We start from the raw sequence: 18,770 nt of genomic DNA on the forward strand, positions 1-18,770 counted from the left end.
TGAAGGAATGCAGGGAGAGGAAGAGGTCAGCAGGGATGAGAGAGGGTGGGAGGTAGAAAATGGAGAAATAATAAGATGGCGATGTAAGGAGGAGAGATGATAGTATGTATAAGAGGAAGAGAATCCTATCTTTTTATAACACGGTCTCTTATTCTCATTGACGGTGATCTCAAAGTTAAAAAAGTAGCTCAGTGAAATCATGGTTTTCCCATATTTGTCCCTTTTCTGAAAGCCTCTCATCTCTTATCTGTCCTTGTTCTCACAATGTTAAGAGTGTAGCTTTCTGTATCTTTTTCACAGTGATCTTTTTGCCATTGTTGTGTGTGTGTCTGTGTTCATCGCAAGTATTTTCTCTCAATAACTTGAAATAAACTTGACCAGGCACATGATCTGTGAAAACTATCGGTCCCCCCCCCACCTTGAACTGCACTCCAGTCCAAACTGATTGAAATTCCTTCGAGTCCCTTGAAGGTCTAGTTGCATTGGGAATTATTTAAGAAAACCTTGTTGCACATTTTCTTCAATATTTTGGCTCCAAGTCAGTGAAAACTGCAGATACAGAAAAGTCCAAACACTGCAGAATTTACCACAGACATGAGAAATGTCTCTAAATTAAAGAAATGTCTTAAAACAAGTGTTGTGTTTTTGTCTTCTTATTTTAAATACTAATACTCTGATTTTATCTTCCTAGAGTTTGATGTCTTCTCTCTTTTTTTAAATACAGCCACCTGTTTCTAGCAAATTATTCAAAACAGTGAAACTGCTTTTTTTAAAGGTATATTAAGTGAGTGAGTCATCCCATTAGCAGAGTTTTACTTGTTTGGAGGAAAATATGATGATGTGGTATCAAGTTAACTGGTGTTAGAGTTTATTTGCAGTGTGTGTGTTTTCTTGCTGCTTCCTTTGTGCCTTTATTTCTCCCCCCCCCCCCCCCCCCCCCCCCCCTTTCTCCTCCCCTACTGATTCCCCTGCTCTCCTCTTCACCTGTCTTGCCCTCTGCTTCTTTCACTCCCACTCTGCCTCTTTATCAAAAGAGACCCATTCTAAATAGAAGTTCCCTCTGTCTCCATTGATCTTTCTTGATGACAGCCCCAGTCGACCACAGAGTATAGTCAACCCCTACGGCAGTATGCTCTCTTTGTCTCTGTGCCCACAACCCTGTTTTCTTTTCATTTTTTAAAAATAAAAAATAACTTTCTCCCTCTCTGTTTTTCTGTTTCGTATTTTAAGCACTAAGGCAATAAATGTGAACCCGATCCACCACAGCTGTAACATTGAAATGATGTGTTTCTGTTTTCATGTTTTATATATACCTTAATTGTTTTATTGTCTGTCTACTTTTCTTTCTTTCTATCACAGTTTTCTTAACCGTCTTTCTTTCTCTTTCAGATCTTTCTAGACGCAAACACCATCCGGCTGGGCAACATTCCCCTCGGCAGTGCTGTGGACCCCCTGGAGGGGGCGCCAGCAGGTACCACATACACCAAACAGACTGTGTACGAGCTGTGTGCCTGCGCTAACGGCAAGCTCTACCTGTCCCCGGCTGAGAAAGGCTCTACCTGCCAAACCACTAGTAACTTTTGTCTCTGGAGCTGAAAGTGGGAGGTTGACAGACAGCCGGGACATGTGGACAATTAGAGTTTGAAGCTAATGCTAGCCAACAGACTGAATCAGTGTGGATTATGGCTTGGTGGGAAGCTAACGCCAGCTAACAGACCGAATCGATATGGATTGTAGCATGGCGAGAAGTTCATGTCCTTAAACCAATCGAATAATATGGATTACAGCTTGGCAGGAAGCTAATGTTTGCTAACAGACCAAATCAACATGGACTGTGGCTTGGTGTAAAGCTAATACCGCCCAAAGGACTGAATCAACATGGACTAGAGCTTGGTGAGAAGCTAATGCCAGCTCACCGACCAAATTAATATGGATTGGTCAGTAGCTAATGCTTGTCAAGAGACTTGGAGGGAAGCTAAAGCCAACAAGTTTAGCTAGTGGGTGTGATGCTAAAACCACTCCTGGACATGGATGGACAGTCACACTCCGGGGCTCTTGTTAGCTGTCTTCGCCATTGTTGAATTGCTGCCATGACGGTTTTTGAAAGTCACAAGGATTATATTTGGGGGTGGCCTGAGAACAGCAAACACTTACAATGAAAAGTGAGTTGTGTGTTCTCTGTATGACCAAAATGTCCTGGAAACCTGCTCCTACTTTTGTTTGGATAACCAGATATGGTGATGGACTACAAACTCGCCAACATGGACATGGACAAGGACTCTGGGTTAACCTGTTCATCAGTTGGCTCATAGACATCAGTGAGGACTGTGGCTTAGCCCTGCGGGTAGCTAACAAATACATCAGACAGTGGTTTAGTCTAGTGGGAAGCTAAGGCTAGCTAACGGACCAATCTATACCAGAAAGGCCTTCCCCCTCCTCCCCCTCTAGTCTTTCAACCCAGACGTTGACGTTTGACTCCTCCGCATCAATCTGCACCTGATAGTGACAATGTTCTCCGACCCCACTTTTCATAGGATAACTAATGCAAATAATTGTGCTTCGACCTTTTGTGCTTCCACCAGCTTTTTTCCCCTGTATATTCTCTGATTTTTCACATCTTTGTTAATTTCTCAGACACACTCTTTTCATTTTCTCTTCTTTTTTTTTTCTTTTTTCAGATAAAATATTTGACTTGTTATCTCTTTGTATCCGGTTCTTTTTCCCCTATAACATCTCTGTAAACCTTTATCTTTATTATTCATATTTTGCTGTTGCTCTCGGTTATCTGTTCGCCATGCTCTAGTTATTTTTGTTCTCTCTATGCACCTGCTTCCACTGAACTGGTAAAGAATTGTCCTCCCTATCCGTTTTCTTCCACCAGTCTAGTTAAGAAAAAAAAAAAAAAAACAACAAAAAAAAACAACTGAAAACATGTTTTACCAGCTTTGTTCCACTGGAAACTATACTCAACATCACAGCTGTACCAGATGCAGGGTTTCTCCTCCTCACAGTCAGTTCAGGCTCAGGTGGGTGCTATGGCAGACCAACAATTTTACGGTGTTGGGCCAAACCTCCAGTCAGACAGAGACTGCAGTCGGACAGCAGCCAGACCAATTTTGGTCTTGTTATGGAGGATTATACATCTTCATCCTGTGTTCCTTGTCTGTCAGACTTTTTTTTTTTATTGCATGTCCTTTCTGCTCTTCTAGCCAAGCCCTTCTCTTACTTCACAGTAATGTCTTTTTCCTGTGAGATTTTTCTGCTTGTTTTTGTTCCTTCTTCAGCTTGTTTTGCCTCTCATTACTCCTTGCTCACCCTCCTCACCATCTCTATTTTCTTTCTAGTAGTTAAATTTCTCAATTTCATCATATCCTCCTCTCACCCATCACAACTTTTTTATTATTTCTTCAATCTTTAATCTTTTTTTTTGGCCATCCCAAACTCTATCAGGAAAAATTGTCCTTCCAATCTCACGCTTTGCCCACTATCCAAAGTTCTGCAACCTAAGCAAGAGAAGTCAAGAAGGTCCTAAATATTATTTTGGGGGTTATTGTTTTATATATCAGTCTCAGATGGGGAATAAGTGTGAATGGCCTGCGATGGCTGGAAATCATAGGAAATATGTGTGTGGCAGAAATCCCCCCTGGAGGAAGTGATGGATGGATTTGGTTGTATGCGTATGGACTCAACTGGATTAAGGCCCTGAGGCGTACTTTCTTTTTTTAAAATAAAGCGATACACAGGTGCCTTTGCTGCTGTTGGTAAAAGCACATCACAGTCTGAACGTTCACACTACCCTCAGTGGACCATCTGCAAGTGTCTCTGGACGAACTATCTATTTATCAATCTACCTGTCTATCTATTTAGTTTTCTGTCTTCTTCCTCCCCTTCTCTCCTGGTTTTGTAGAACTCTCAGTATATCCAGCTGAAAAAAAAAAAAAAAAAGAAAAATTCAATCCTGGTTTAAAGTTTCATTTTCTGATGTGTTCCCTTATGGTTTTATTCTTGATAATAAAAAAAGCACAAATTATGCCATGTATATAACAATACCAATAAAATACAAAATAAAATCATATTGTTTTTAAAGAGAAATCTCTGGAATCATCGGTGTTGTGAAATTTGTAATCGTGTCTTGTATGTTTGTAATTAGTCTTTTGACTTTAAACTGTGTGTTCCTCAGAGAAATGAAAATGCTCTCCTGATAATTACAACCTAAATAATGTATGAGTTACTGACAACAACACATTATTTTCATGCTTTGATTTTATTGTTTCATACTTTGTTGGGTATTTTATTCATTTTAAAGAGGCTTACAGTCCAAACAGTCAAACAGATTTAGATTTTATTGATTTTATTTCTTTCATAGTTTTGGATACCAAGCTTCCTTAAGCTGTAGGCTGCTACAGCACTGACACACTGTGCCTTTTTTTCACACTGTCATAAAACCTAAAACTAGAAGGAGATCATCTGAGCCAATTACAGACACAATCAAAGTTGTTCTTCCTTAGATCATCTGATATATTTCATCTCTTAGTGGTCTTTTCTTTGATATGTGTAGTGTTTTGGGAGTCAGCTGCTCCACCGACATGAACAAAGTAAAGTATTTTCAGCATATTATCAGTAATCACTTTGTCATACCCAGAAGCCTCACTGAGTTTTGAGCTTGAAAACAGGATTTTGTACCCATAACCTTACTTTTGTAAGCTTGTGCATTCCAATTTGTACTCCTTTTGTAAAGTGTGCAAGCATATTTTTGCCTCACAGCTTGTGACACACAGCTTGAATGCACAAACTTGCAAAACAGTTTACAGGCAGGAAACCAAATGTACAAGCTTACAAAACTGAGATTGCAGGTACAAATTCAAATGTACAAGCTTATTTAAATGTACAATTATTTCAATTTAAATCAACAAGCTTATGACAAGCTTAGCTAACATTACAAGTACAAAATCCTGTTTTCAAGCCTAACTTTATGAATGACATAATAATCTATAATAATGGAGCATGATGCTACATTGATTCCCATGACCCTTTAGTAACCAGTATATGGACCAAAGTGGAAGAGATCAAATATGGTGCCACAGGGAAGTATTTGGTTGAGCATGCAAAGACATAAAGGTATTCAGAAGTAGTGTTTACATCACAATTTTTCATCACAATTATGAAATGATTATACGACCCCTTAAATTATTTTGCTCTGAATATTCTACTCTGTTTTGATCAAGATGTTCTGAATAACTGACACAACTAATAGCTATGTTGTTATTTTGGGCTGCAGCAGTCTTGACCTGATGGAAAAAACAGATGATTCACCGCACAACCTCCTACCATCTCCCCTAACTTTAGTGTCCACTTCACATTTAATTCTTCCTGTGTGTCTCTCTGTTTCATTGCCACTTTGCCTTTTGATGTTGTTTTGACTTAATGATTTTCTGGTGACAATATCCTCTCCTTTATGTATTCAGTATTACAATATTTATGTTTTTTTTTCATCATACATTTAGCATGCTTTCTCTTTTTTCCTTTTTTTCTTTTCATTCTCCTTCTGTCTTTTCTCTCTTCTGCTTTTCTTCCTGGTCACTGATTTTAAGTGGTGGTTTTGAAATGCTGTGTTGAAGTGTGGGGAGCTCAGGAATCAAATATACCATGAAATGGAACATCTTCATAAATAAACACACACACACACACACACACACACACACAGGGATATACTGGTTCAGGATATGCCACTTTCAAGCACATGATTTCCCACTTCTCACTCAGTGGCCAGCACTTTATTTTACTGTCACTTCAAATGTACCCATTGACCCATAAACCCATTGACAGTAATGGGATAAGTTTATAAAAATGAGCACACTGTATTTCCCTCTTTTACTGTAAATCCAGACCTTTTTCTGTGCTCAGCACTGATTCTCATTTAATTTCAGATAATTTAGTTTTATAATACCAAGCCAACGTTTTTGTCTTATTATTCCTTCACTTTGCCAATTGTTCTCCCTTTGCTTGTTCCATTTCCACTGACAAGTTGTTGACAGGTCTTACCACACTGCAGCTGCACTTTGGTTGCACCCATGAAAACAAATGTTTGGGATGCTATTTTATAGCACTAAAGGATGCTTGCAAGATATACACCAAGGAAGAAAAATATGTTGTCTTAGAAATATAAAATATGAGTTACAAAAGAGCATCCCGAGTGACAAAATGTACAATATCTCATCATCTTTTTGAGTACAGACAGCTTTATGGACGGTTTTCACATCAACCACTTTCTGTCTCAAACAAAAGATGGACAAAGACAGAGCGGAGGCATTTGTAAAATTTTATTCAAGGTTACATTGTGCAATAACTACCCCTGGTATTCTGAGAATAACCTTCTCTAATTCATCTACTATTTTTCAACTCATTGTTATTCCCATGGGTTGCTGAAGCCTGCAGCCTCCTATATTCACTGGGAGACTGACAGTTTGCCAATGAAGCACAAGCTAATACAGAAACACCCACAATATTTCTATATGCGGGTGTCTGTACCTGCCAGCAAGTTAAAGACCTCAACAAGCCTGACAATCATATTGTGGACTATGGGACAGAAATTCAGACCACCATTAAAACTCTACACACCATAGAAGGGGCATAGACAGAACTCCATTTATGTGAAGCAGTAGTGCAGTTGCAGTGTTGTCTCCATATTCCTTATTAGTCTTTGCCAAAAGTCCATCTTGTCTACTGACATGACATGAAATAAAACTCATTGGATTTTCTGTGCAACTGGAGGAGAATGAGAGAGCCCTCATGGTTTTCTATGGACACTCTAATTTGCACATTCAGTCTTGCAAATTTTAAAACCAATAAATTGGCATATTGGATAAGAAGCACTGCATCCATTTGTAATAGCTTAAAGGTTTATGCTGCAAAATCCATACAGAGCCCATCTATCACGTCAGTTCAAATAAACCTCTCTTGTGAGTTAACAAACATGCAGACTAATTTCTTAGCTGGATAATGAGGCTCTGATGATTTATTAACATATGATAACCTCAAGAAATGAAGCTTTTTTTTTTTTCAAATTCACTTGAATGGCAGGATGTTATAGTGAGGAGGCAGCTAGCAAGACTTCAACTGCATAACAGGAAAAAAGTGTGATAGCTCATTAGCGTAGCCTTTTCTCAGTTATATCCAAGGTAGCCAAGATAATGTTGGTTGTTGTTAGTTGTTTCAGAAACACTTTATAAGCAGTATGTAAACAGTTAATGGTTTATAACACTCTATAATGTAATTGTTAGCAGATTATCAACAACTATAACTCCTCTTGTGGGTGGAGGCTGCTATATAAACAGATAATGAATGACAATATAGTAAAACACAGTTGTAATAATATAAAACGTCTTCATAGGACAAACTGAACATTAATCTGCATTGTAGTCTGTTATTAACCATTTATTAAATGTTTATGTACTGCTTATGAATGTTAATGGGGGGCCTTTAAGTACAGCGTTAGCATAACCTCCTATTTCTCCAACATTGCTGTTAACAGTTTTCATCAGAGTTGTACTTTCTGCCCAAGAAATGCTCTAATCTCTAAAAACTCTTCATAGCATGTTTGGTGGATTATCAAAGGGACGCTGATACAGTGAAGAAATGTTGCTGTTGAATTTTTTTTAAATGTAATTTTCCACAAATAAAATACCCTCAGCCTCCATTGTGTTGAGCTGGTAGCAGAAACCTCAGAGATACCTCAAAACCTGGGCACATTAAAGTACTTTTATAATAATTTGGGTGAATTGACTGACTTAATAAATGATAAAAAACATAGAAAGTCAGTGAGTCCAGATGAATTTTACTACCAAATGGATGTTAGTTTAAAGTCCTCTGTTTAGCCATTTGTGGTCTTTAAGGGTTTGTTTTGTCAGAGCTTTTAAACCTACAGAAACACAATTCAAATTTTTACCTCAACAGAGCACACAGATTCTGTCAAAATGACCAATTATACATATTCTTTATTTTTGTGAAGAACACAAACACATTTTCATAGTGTCAGATTAACTCAAGCGTAATGAAAGGGTGGAGGCTGCTAGAAAACCAAATAGTTACAGTAAAAAGACAACAGTATGAATAAATCTTTTGTGACACCAGACTAATCTCTTTACTCTTCTCACTGATACATAGTGGAGGAGGGACAGTGATGAAGCATAGCCACTAGCATCATCTTCACATTTACACATTGTCATTGGAATCCAATGTAAGCAAAAGGCTGTGCGCTCAGAGAACCTTACAGTGAATAACACAAGAGACTCAGACTCAGCTGGTGAAGTGGAAGACAAGAATGTGATGAGTGAATTTAAAGATGGGCTGAACCCAAAGTCAGAGGAATGAAGAGCATCACAGCCAACATCAGGTGGAAGCTGTAGTGCAATATATATATATATACAAATGGTCCAAATTCAAATTCAAAAGTCCAATCCAGTGTGAAAATGACAAAATAAATATTTATCTTTTGGTAAAAAGTATGAAAATATTCACATACAAAAAGGCTATAAAAGGAAATTGCATTTTTTTGAAGGAATAAAGTTAAAAAGACGCTAACAAAACGGGACTTATGTGTCCAAATGGGACAATGAATTGAAGAAAAGCAAGACAAACATTTAATGTAATGATGCTGAAAGCCATCAGACTTTAAAATAAGTAATAGCAGCATGAGATAAAAAATACAATCAGAATCAGGGAGATGTACAAACATCATGCAATCAAGAGCTATGAAACCAGCGGGGGGGGACTCTACACAAACCCTCGTTATAAAAAATTAACTGAATTGGCAATGTGTGATAATTGAAATTAATTGCAATGATTTTTTTTCCTGTGATTCAACTATTAAATAATAATGAATTGAAGCAAAAATGGTTGAGGGAATCATGATTAAATTTGACTTAAAATGACATTCTTACAGGCGTACAGGGCAGAAAGGTGGAGGACTCTAAATACCGGCAGGTTAAATGAGAAGAACTTTTAATGAGAATAACAAAACACAGGCTTACAGGTCATAACGGGGAACCCATCTGAAAGAGCAGACGGGAACAGGATTAGGTTGGCGAGAATGAAAGGTTCCATTGAAGAAACTATGAGGAACTGGCAGGGAATGGATGATAGAGACCGGTATTTGTAACGAGGGGCTGACGAGGGAATGGGCAGCAGGTGCAGACAATTACTGAGTGGGAACAGGTGAGCAGGTGGGTGTGGTAAACAGAAAGCAAGGTCTGGGGGCGTCTGGTGGACAGGTGGAGAAAAGGCAAAGACCAGAGCAGAGAGTGATGAAGGGCTGAAGGTAATGACAGAGACAGAAAGGGGAAAGGGAAACACACACAGGGCCTTAGCAGGAATCGTGACAATTTTCCAGGTAAAAATTGCTGCTCATGAAAAGAGAAAGAGATTTCATAGGTAGTGAAACAAGGAAGCAAAGAGCTCTGATTGGCTCTTGAATGACCAAAAACAGTCCAGCTGTTGCCACCTTTTCTCAGCTTGTTGCTCAGTCGCTCAGCTAAATCAGAAAAAAAATTACTTCCGGTGATTTTGCTGGTTTTACTAAATAGACACATTGTCCCTTTACTTCTGTGACACTTTGGCAGGCTTTGACTCATCGTGTAGCAGTGTCAAGCGGCAGCATTGACTGTGCTGCCCTGACAAACCTCTCCTTATCTTATGACACTACTGTACATACACACACGTCTGTCTCTCTCACATAGTGAAAGCAGAGGCCCAGTGTTAGTGTTATGTTAAAAGTGTGTATTTGAATGACAAGAACTGTCAAAGCCAGCAGAGGACGGAGATAATATTCTCTCATTTCCTCCTCGTACATTGAGACACATTACCGAGGAGAATGATTTGGTTAATCACTACATATGAGAGAAGAAAGGAGGGGAGAGAAGATGAAATGGAAAGGGGAGCAATAATGGCGGAGAGGTGGAGGTGAGATAAGCTGCTCTTTTTTCCATGAATGGCCAACAGATATTTGGTCATTTCATAACCAGAGGCACAATTGTAAAATGGGTTGAAGTGGGAGGACTGAATCAATCAGTCAGTGTGGTGAGGGCTGGCGTCAGTCATGGCTGATTCAATCAGCGTCTGTCATCCTTCATAAAAATAACTACCTGCCATAGCGTACTGACAGCCTCATAAAGGAGAGCAGAGTCCAGACTGGCTCACCTAAGAGCTCAACTAAAAGGACACAGCGTGGGGGCCAGAGTAGTCCAGCAGGCGGAGAGAAGAACGGCGTGATTATGGCTCCACAAACACGCCTGATGTTTCTATTTGAAATGAAAAGACATCTGGAGTTTTCAAAAACCTGCACATCATGTTCTCCATCTGTAATGACATGCATCAACAGTTCTGTTTTAGCTACAGTTACGCTTATTTTACTTTTTGATTAAGTTTGGTGTTTGATGTTAGCAAGCACGCACTAATGCTAATAATATCTATACTGTGATTGGTGGAATAATCCATTTAAATTCATGAATACATAAACTGATGACTTCCCAAAATATTGCTGTTTACATGATTGATTATCCAGAGAGATTTATGGAAATCTGACTATTTTTGTTCTGAAAAAGATAATCTTCTTGTTGCTAAAAATGTGTTGATAAGGATAGTGAAGAGTGGAGTATGGTGAACTACTGAGGGAGTTCAGAGATATGGAGAGGAAATAGAAGTTTCAAATATCCTGATGATTGGCGTGATCTACTCAACAAGTCCTCCAAATGAATGACCAAACATGCGGCTTGACCATGTGAACCCCAGAACAGCACATAGGAGCATTCTCTAATCAGACGCCTCTATCGGCAGTAATCAGCAGGACAACATCATATGTCTGTGTTTTTCAAAACCCTTACAAATCACTGTTAAAATATTGTAAAGTGAGGGTTCGATAGGTGGTAATTTGACACTCTTCATAAGAGAAAATAGCAGGATGGAGACAGGTGACTTCTTAAGCAGCACTTTTACTCTAGCTCCCGGCATCAGAGTCATAACAACAACACTTCCTCGTCTCTAAGGCACATGTGACTAAACCAACCAATCATAGGCTAGACTGAGGCAGATCCAACTGTAATGTTTTAACCTTCACAGGATGCTGGTGTAAATGTTTGAACCTGTAAATAATAAAGCACAGATATATAAATAATTAACTGTGTAAACATTGTAAAAATATATTTTGTGAATTAACTTGAATGTATAAATTAACTTTACTTTTAGGTTTCGGGAAAGATGGTTTGGATTAAAATGATCACTTGTGGTGTGGGTTAAAGTTGCTTCTTCCTTCAAGTTAGGCGACCTTTGTTGCCATGGCAACAATAATAACCACAGGGTTGAAGTTAGGGGATGATCATAGCTGAGTTTTAAAAAAAAAAAAAGGAAATATGACACTCACGATCAGAAACAGGAAACAAATAGCAATTAATGTTAATGACATCATCTCATTGCTCCATGTCATAATTACTACAGCAGCTAGATAGCAGCTAGATGGCATCTGTCACTCAAATGTAACTATACGTTGTTTTTTGGGGGCGACTAACATTATGACTGTTGATGTCCTGTACTTGTGAAGATGTGCATCATCATCATCATCATCATCAGAGACTGTGTGGAGTATCTATTTACAACCACTGCTTTAGAAAATAAAGAAAGCACAGTGAACTGACAAGACAATAAAGTCACTCTTTTCCCCCACGACTCCCAGTGTATTGTCACTGCATCATCAGTAAGATAGCCAAGAATAAAATACACATTCAGTAAGCAATGTTTGGTAATGTGGTCCAGACCCTCAAAAAGTCCCTTTAAGCAGAACAGGCAGACCCCGCACGAGAGACGGCAGTTAGAGAAATAAGCAAGTTAGGGAAAAGTAATTTCACATGGTGTGCTCTAAAGAGAGAGAAGTAGACAGCGATAACAGAGCTTTTAATCAATAATGGACAGACTCTTACATGTTCACTCTTCCCACAGGCGGTGTAAAACCAGTTTGTCTCATATACGTTCCCAGACCGCGCTGATTGTGAAGCACCACTATGAGACAAAGCAAAAATCTTTTGAGCAAACACACCCACTCAAATCTGAACGGAGGGAACAGAAAAAAAAACAATTTAAGAGCCCGATATGATCGACCCACCAGAATCCTAACAGACTTAAAATCCTGGCAGGACAAGCGAGAGCTGAACGAGAGAAAGTGAGGCGGTGGGATATAAGAGGGAAAGAAAGAGAGAAGGAGGTGTTACAGCTGTTTATTGTTTATTATAAAACTAGTTGAGACTGTTAAAATGTGAAATGGAGTTAACAAAAAAGATAAAAAAGGGAAACTCAAGCTACATGTTTTATTACATTTTTATAAAATTAAGCACTTTATTTGACTCTTTACATTTTTCAAAAACTCTGTTATGTATTTTGTTTTTAAATTCAGCCCTTATTTTACTTGAAATGAGAAAAGAACATTTATTTATTATTAGAGTTATTATTATTCATAATCCCTCTGGTTCAATGTGAAAACTGACAATAAATATTGTTGAAATATTATTGAAACTGTGTTGATACAACTCGACTTCGGCACTGAATCATAACGCGAGTCAGACATTATGATGTTCTGGATCTTTGCTGGAGGAAATCTTCTCTAACTGGACCCCTTTGAATTTTAATTGACTACTCCTGCTCTAAGCTAAGTCCCATGTAATGAATAGCATCTCCAAGTCAAGTCTTGTTAATTGTCAAGCAGAAGCGTCATCTTAACTGAAATGAGGAAGATGTGCTATAAAGTGGTGCAATAGTGTGGTGTATTATATAGTGGCGAAATTACAATATTACATCAGAATATCAAGAGAAATGTTGAAACTTACCAAGTTAAACTGAGATTGTAGGGAGGAGTTTTGACCTGAAAAGTGCTGAGAAAGGGAAGGAACTGAGACAAAGACATGCAATAACTCTGCACTTGCACTTCATCGTTTGACAATCGTTGACACTATGACAATGATCTACATTTACACCTGCCTTTTCTCTGGTAAGTTATTTCTTTGTGTGAAGAGATTTATTCCAAAAACAACTTATCTGCTGTCTCAAAACAGCAAACTAGTAACATCACTGATGACTTTTCTCACCTCTCTTTTTTTTTTTCCTTCCTTATTTCAACTAGCTCTGACTATTGCGGAGATGAAGCCTCTCAACATAAACGCAGATGTTGGGGAAAATGTGACATTCACATGTTCAGACTGGGATGTTTGGCTGACTGATGTAAAATCTTACGTTAAGTACCTTTGTGAAAGTCCATGTACAAAGGAAAAACACGTCATCGTCAAAGCAGCACCTGGAGAAGCTAAACAAAAGGACAGAATATATGTGAACAACACAGCAGAGGGTTTATCTGTGACCTTTATTTCTCTCCAAACGTCAGACTCCAACACGTACGTTTGTGGACTGGAGAAATTCGGCCTTGATTCATTAATTAAGGTGAACCTTCACGTCTTCAATGGTAAGTCCATGCTTTATAATAGTTTTGTCAAGTTTGCTGCATTTCAAGAAGTGATTAATCACACCCTACTGATTTTTAAAAAAACAGTGTTTGTTTGTTTCAGCTATGCTTACAGGTTCCAGGACGAATCCTAAATCAGTCATCTTCGGTTGTGCTTTCTCATTTGCTGGTATGGAGTGCACTCATCTAAATTTCATAAATATTTATTGTCTTGGTGAAACTGCATTGCAGAGTGTAAGTAATGTTATACTGTTTGACAATAACCTTAAACAGCTGTCTTGGTGATGGGACTTATTGCACTAATATTCTGCAAAAGAAGAACTGCGTCATCACGTGAGTCTCATCACTCTTTCTCTGTAAAATCTTTTTTTTAAAAGATTGATAAAGATTTTTCATACATTGCTTTATTTTTACAGGCTCGACCACCGAGATAAACACAGTCATAGATGTCAGTGCTGAGGTAAACAGTTTTTGACCGACTTATCATGAACCTCCACAGATGCAGATTTGAATTTTACAGTATTTCCTGTTAATAATATAACACATTTTTGGGGATTATGCACCCTTGGTAGAAGTATGTCCTCTCTAGTCATCATATAGTGTTTGTTGTCGTGTGTGTTTGACTGGCATCTTGAACTCTACAGAGGATGACACAAGTGAATTTTGTGACACTTATTTGTGCTGACTGGTCAGATCTCCCTATAGGACTTATCACATGTCAGCCATGGGGCATTATCTCCCTCTCACTTACATTACTCCACTAACACAAGGCACATACAGGTTGGGTACAGTATGTGATAAACATTTTTTTTTTGCATGTTTAACATTTTATGACAAATACTTTATGTATACTACGTCATTATCTCTTTATACCAGTTTTTCTTTTTGTACTAAGTGCTGTACTTGGTGACTGTTTTGCTTCACTGCTGCACTAATGTTACACTTGGTAGATAGATGTAGCCTTCATATACACATCCTGTCTTTTAATTTAGATATTTTTTTTCTTTTCTTCTCTGTTTAATTTTATTCGACTCTGTTAACAAACAGCAAACATTATGTCCCAACAGAGTGCAAGTCATGCAGGAATCTATGAAACACTCCACCCATCCACGAAGGATCAAGAACAAATCTACTGCACTGCCACAGGTACGACACTCAGCACGACTGTGTTACAATATTTATTTACTGGTTGATTAATTGTCTGTAAGATAATGAGTTCAATACTCATAATTTGGATTAAAATTTTGTCTTCTATTTTCTCAGAATGCTATTCCACAGTCAAAACATCAACATATGAACCAAGTCAACATGGAAGCAATCTGTAGCACTGTCACAACAAGCAAACACACTGTTAACCTTAAATACACACGCATGCACGCACACAGTAATATTATACATATACAATGACAGTTTTAAAGTTCACAAGTTTTTATTTGCTTTATTAGGCATTTGAATTACAATATAGAGATGTTCTGAGCCATATTAGGGGATATATTAAATGGATGGTAAATAGGCTGCACTTACATAGAGCCTTTTACACTACAAGCCACATTCACCCGTTCACACACAGAATGCACACATTCATACACTGATTGCAGAAGCTGCTATGCAAGATGCCAACCTGCTCATCAGGAGGATCTAATCATTCACACACACCGACGGCACAGCCATCGGCAGCAATTAGGGGATCAGTGTCTTGCCCGAGGATTCTTTGACAGGTGGACTGGAGGTGACAGGGATTGAACCGCCGATCTTCTGATTAGTGGACGACCTGCTCTACCTCTTGAGCCACAGCCTCCCTATATTAAAGGATTGGTATCGACTAAAGTAAAGATATGTCTCAGATGAAACTTGGTATCAGCAGATACACAATACTAAAGGACTTGACAGGATATCCCAATTTAGGGCAGAAACTATAAATGTGTTCTCTAAAGTTGGTGCTTCTTTACTTGCTTTCACACTTTATTTACATGTGGTCAAGTACATTTTCTGTTGTGCCATTGCTACTGTTTTAAAATATCAGTTTGATGCTTTGCATATCTGTATTAGGGATGTACAGAGACCCCAGTATTTGTATTTGTATTTGTTAAAGCAGCAAAATTATTTGTGTTTGTATTTGTATTCAAATAAAAGTGGAAATAGACGTAACAATCCTGTTTTTGTTTTAATTTTTTACCAAATTTTTAATTAAACTTTTAATATTTTTTAATTAATTAATTTTAGGATATTAAAGTGTTAAAATAAGTGTTCTTCAATAAACTATTATAATAATTATTGAACAAATAAACTTATGTAAATTAAATGTAATATTGGTTTATGGTTTTCATCAACCCAGCAATAAACTCATATAATCATATACATAATTGTAAAGACAATCATTTTAAAATGAACATTCAGTTCCTAATGCACATTTAAACCATGTGAACATAGGCTGTGTGATCAAATAAGAAGTGCAGATACACGTTTATGCTCTATTATCCTTTGTGCACTTTGTTTGCGTTCTATCCAGTGGAAATTTGCTTGTCCAGATGTCTGATGTGCAGGATTCTTTAACCTTTGTTTTTACATCGTGTTAAAGTCGTGGTACAATCTTATGAGAGAAATGTGAACGAGATGGTCGCTGGTAACAAGGTGCAATCACACTGAGAAGCTTGCGAAAACCTTCATTTTCCACCACTGAGCGGGGCATCAGGTCACAGCAAATCATTTCTCCCGCTGTGTGTTATTTGCTTTGCTGTGGGGTGATTGGGTGGTTAAACCTATTTTGCATTAAAAGCAGCTAAGATAGGTGAAGACTGACTTGGAGGGATGGGACATGGCTGTGTTGTTGATTTGGTACTTGTGGGGGGGGTTGGGTGGATATCAGTGTATGATGCTTGAAATACAAGTGATTGTGCAATGCAGATGTTGACAGATGTTTAACATCTTTGCCTCTGCTTAATTGACTTTTGCACACATAACAGATCACCTTGGTTGGATCTGCACCGGCTGTGAAATGCTTCCAGATGGAACTTTTACGAGTTATTTTGGCTGGGGGAGCACAACAAGTAGACTGAGAATGCACATCCTCCTCTATTTTGTTTTCCAAATCAACGTGGTAGGGGTTGGGGGACAGCAAATGAGTGGTCGAAAATAGACTGCTAACTACCAACTATAGGCTGTAAAAAAGAGAGCAGCCTAACAGGCTATGCAGAATATCTCAATCCTTGTCAAGTGTAGATGCAAATCGAAACAATCACACAAAAATAGACCTACACTGCCAACAGTATAGGCTACATAGTGGTAACAGTATAGCGCTAGCCTGTTAGCTCTGTAAAGCTAACAGGCTAGCGCTAGCCTAATCTTCTCCCGATCAAACAAGCTGTGCAACATCTTCTAAGTTGAAATAGTGGCACAGCAACTTTGCAAGAATAGCTATACAGAGCGCTCTGTTTCTCCAGTGTGATCTCTGCTACTGTTTGACACACAGTCTGATATCCTCCACACAGTCTGAAACCTCCGCTTCACATATTGCACGTCCAACAGGAAAACAAAAGACAAGTAATGTTATAATAAACTATCTCCACAAACCAGTTAAGTACTACGTTTTGCCTCCATTTAAATCAGGTTGCTCTTCTCCCCTCGTAATGTTCGTACAAAATAAATGTTCGTAAAAAACCCATTATTTGTGCTTTCCCGAAAATGTATTCGGATTGGGATTGGATGGTTTGTTGCTTTATTTGTAGTAATTTTGTACATCTAAGCATAGTTTTCATACATTATGACATATGTGTGTGTGTGTGTGTGTGTGTGTGTGTGTGTGTGTGTGTGTGTGTGTGTGTGGAAAGGGAGGAGTGACAACCTTTGAAAGGGTGAGAGAAAAAGGAAGGGGAAGCTACAAGGGAGGAAGTGGTTAATTTGGTAACATTTCATTTTACAGGTCTGCAAATTTAGTCAGAAGTAACTTCTGCAGGCATGTAAATTGAAGTACAATCAGTTCAATTTTGTAACAGATTTCATAAATGTCAATTTTTTTTTATTGTAAGCTAATTACCGACAAATACAACTTCATAATCAAGAATCAAGTTAATTATCCATTTTCAAAGTCTCATTCCTTGCTTGTTTATTGAGGCTTGATAATAATGTCTTCACACCACTCAACAAGTTAAATGTCACTTTTTACATTTTTAGACAACAATACATAAACAAATGAATCAAAAACAGGAAAAAACGTCCAAACATAATAAAAGAACATTTGAGGAACACAGGAGGAAATTTACATGTACCCTTCACTAATCTCCAAAACTCTTAAGACATATTTTTGTGCATTGGAGAGATATGACCATGATGCATTTATAAATGTGCAACTGAAAGTTATAGGAACTCTTCATTTTCTTTTAAAATTACACTTTTGTCAAAAATAATAGATAATAATAAATAATATATAAGAACTGTTGACATAAGAATTAATATTGTCTTGCTTTCAGCTTTCTCAGTCATTATTGGGTTGACTGTGTCTTACACCATCCATTCTACAACACTATCCACTGCATCAGCAACACAAGGAACTGCTATGTAGTGCACTCATGTGAACATATAAAAAATATTAGTCCAGTGTAACTTAGACATCAAAAAAACCTCAGGCCATTCTGCCTGGTGATAAATCAAGATATTTATTGAACTACCAAGGGATAGGAATGAATGGGAAACACTAAGCATATATACAATTAAAATGAATGAATGAATGGATGCATGAATGAATGGGTAAGTTAAATTAAGTAAGTTTTTACTGACAGAATGAATGAATGAATTAATGAATGTTATTAAAAACGAGTCAAAAATGCAATAAAGGGCAATTAACTAAGTAAAGCCAATAAAAAATGTAATTTTGGATAGCTCTTTGCATCAACTCTGAGACAGAAGCATAGTACATGGTTTTCCTACTGTTTCTGTGGTGATGAAGGCTTGATGATGAGGCGAACTTCCCAGAAAGCGCCAAGCAAGGCGAAGCAGACTCTGTGATCTTCGAGTCACCAGAGTGACAGCCAGATGAGAACCACTGCAGCAGGTTCAGTGAAACACTTTGTTCACTGGTTCCCAGTCTCAGACTAGCTGAGGCCACACAGCAGGGGTTTGTGTTCTGGTCTTGTTGTGTTCAGTGGCAGGCTGCAGAGTTTGGATGCTGGAGCTCTAACTAACCTAAAGTCCTTGGAAAAACTTTTAAAAAGTTTAACTACATGATAAAAATAGAAGATTAGAAGGAATAATATATTAAAATGACAAACAGGTTGCAATG

The 18,770-nt window shown here is 37.9% G+C and overlaps 2 protein-coding genes across 11 annotated transcripts in view; both read left to right on the forward strand.

The window, feature by feature from the left end:
- Window positions 1-4,053, forward strand: part of LOC121887251 (zeta-sarcoglycan) — a 368,949-nt gene extending 364,896 nt beyond the window's left edge. For all 9 annotated transcript variants that reach the window (XM_042397929.1, XM_042397955.1, XM_042397937.1 and 6 more), the window contains one exon: window positions 1,390-4,053. In XM_042397929.1, coding sequence (XP_042253863.1) covers window positions 1,390-1,596 — 207 coding nt within the window. In that variant the 3' untranslated portion in view covers window positions 1,597-4,053. The remainder of the gene's footprint in view (window positions 1-1,389) is intronic.
- Window positions 4,054-12,539: 8,486 nt separating this feature from the next.
- LOC121884219 (CMRF35-like molecule 1) lies at window positions 12,540-15,585 on the forward strand. Of its 2 annotated transcripts, XM_042392911.1 has the most exons (7): window positions 12,540-13,027; window positions 13,160-13,495; window positions 13,599-13,664; window positions 13,769-13,828; window positions 13,912-13,955; window positions 14,563-14,641; window positions 14,759-15,585. In XM_042392911.1, the coding sequence occupies exons 1-7, from the start codon at window positions 12,991-12,993 to the stop codon at window positions 14,818-14,820; spliced, it is 684 nt and encodes a 227-aa protein (XP_042248845.1). In that variant the 5' UTR covers window positions 12,540-12,990; the 3' UTR covers window positions 14,821-15,585. The 2 variants fall into 2 exon arrangements, with proteins under 2 accessions (XP_042248845.1, XP_042248834.1); XM_042392900.1 differs by having other exon boundaries at window positions 12,540-13,495.
- The last annotated feature ends 3,185 nt before the right edge of the window (window positions 15,586-18,770 follow it).

Source organism: Thunnus maccoyii, chromosome 2 (assembly GCF_910596095.1).
Source record: "Thunnus maccoyii chromosome 2, fThuMac1.1, whole genome shotgun sequence".
Classification (NCBI taxonomy): Eukaryota; Metazoa; Chordata; class Actinopteri; order Scombriformes; family Scombridae; genus Thunnus; species Thunnus maccoyii.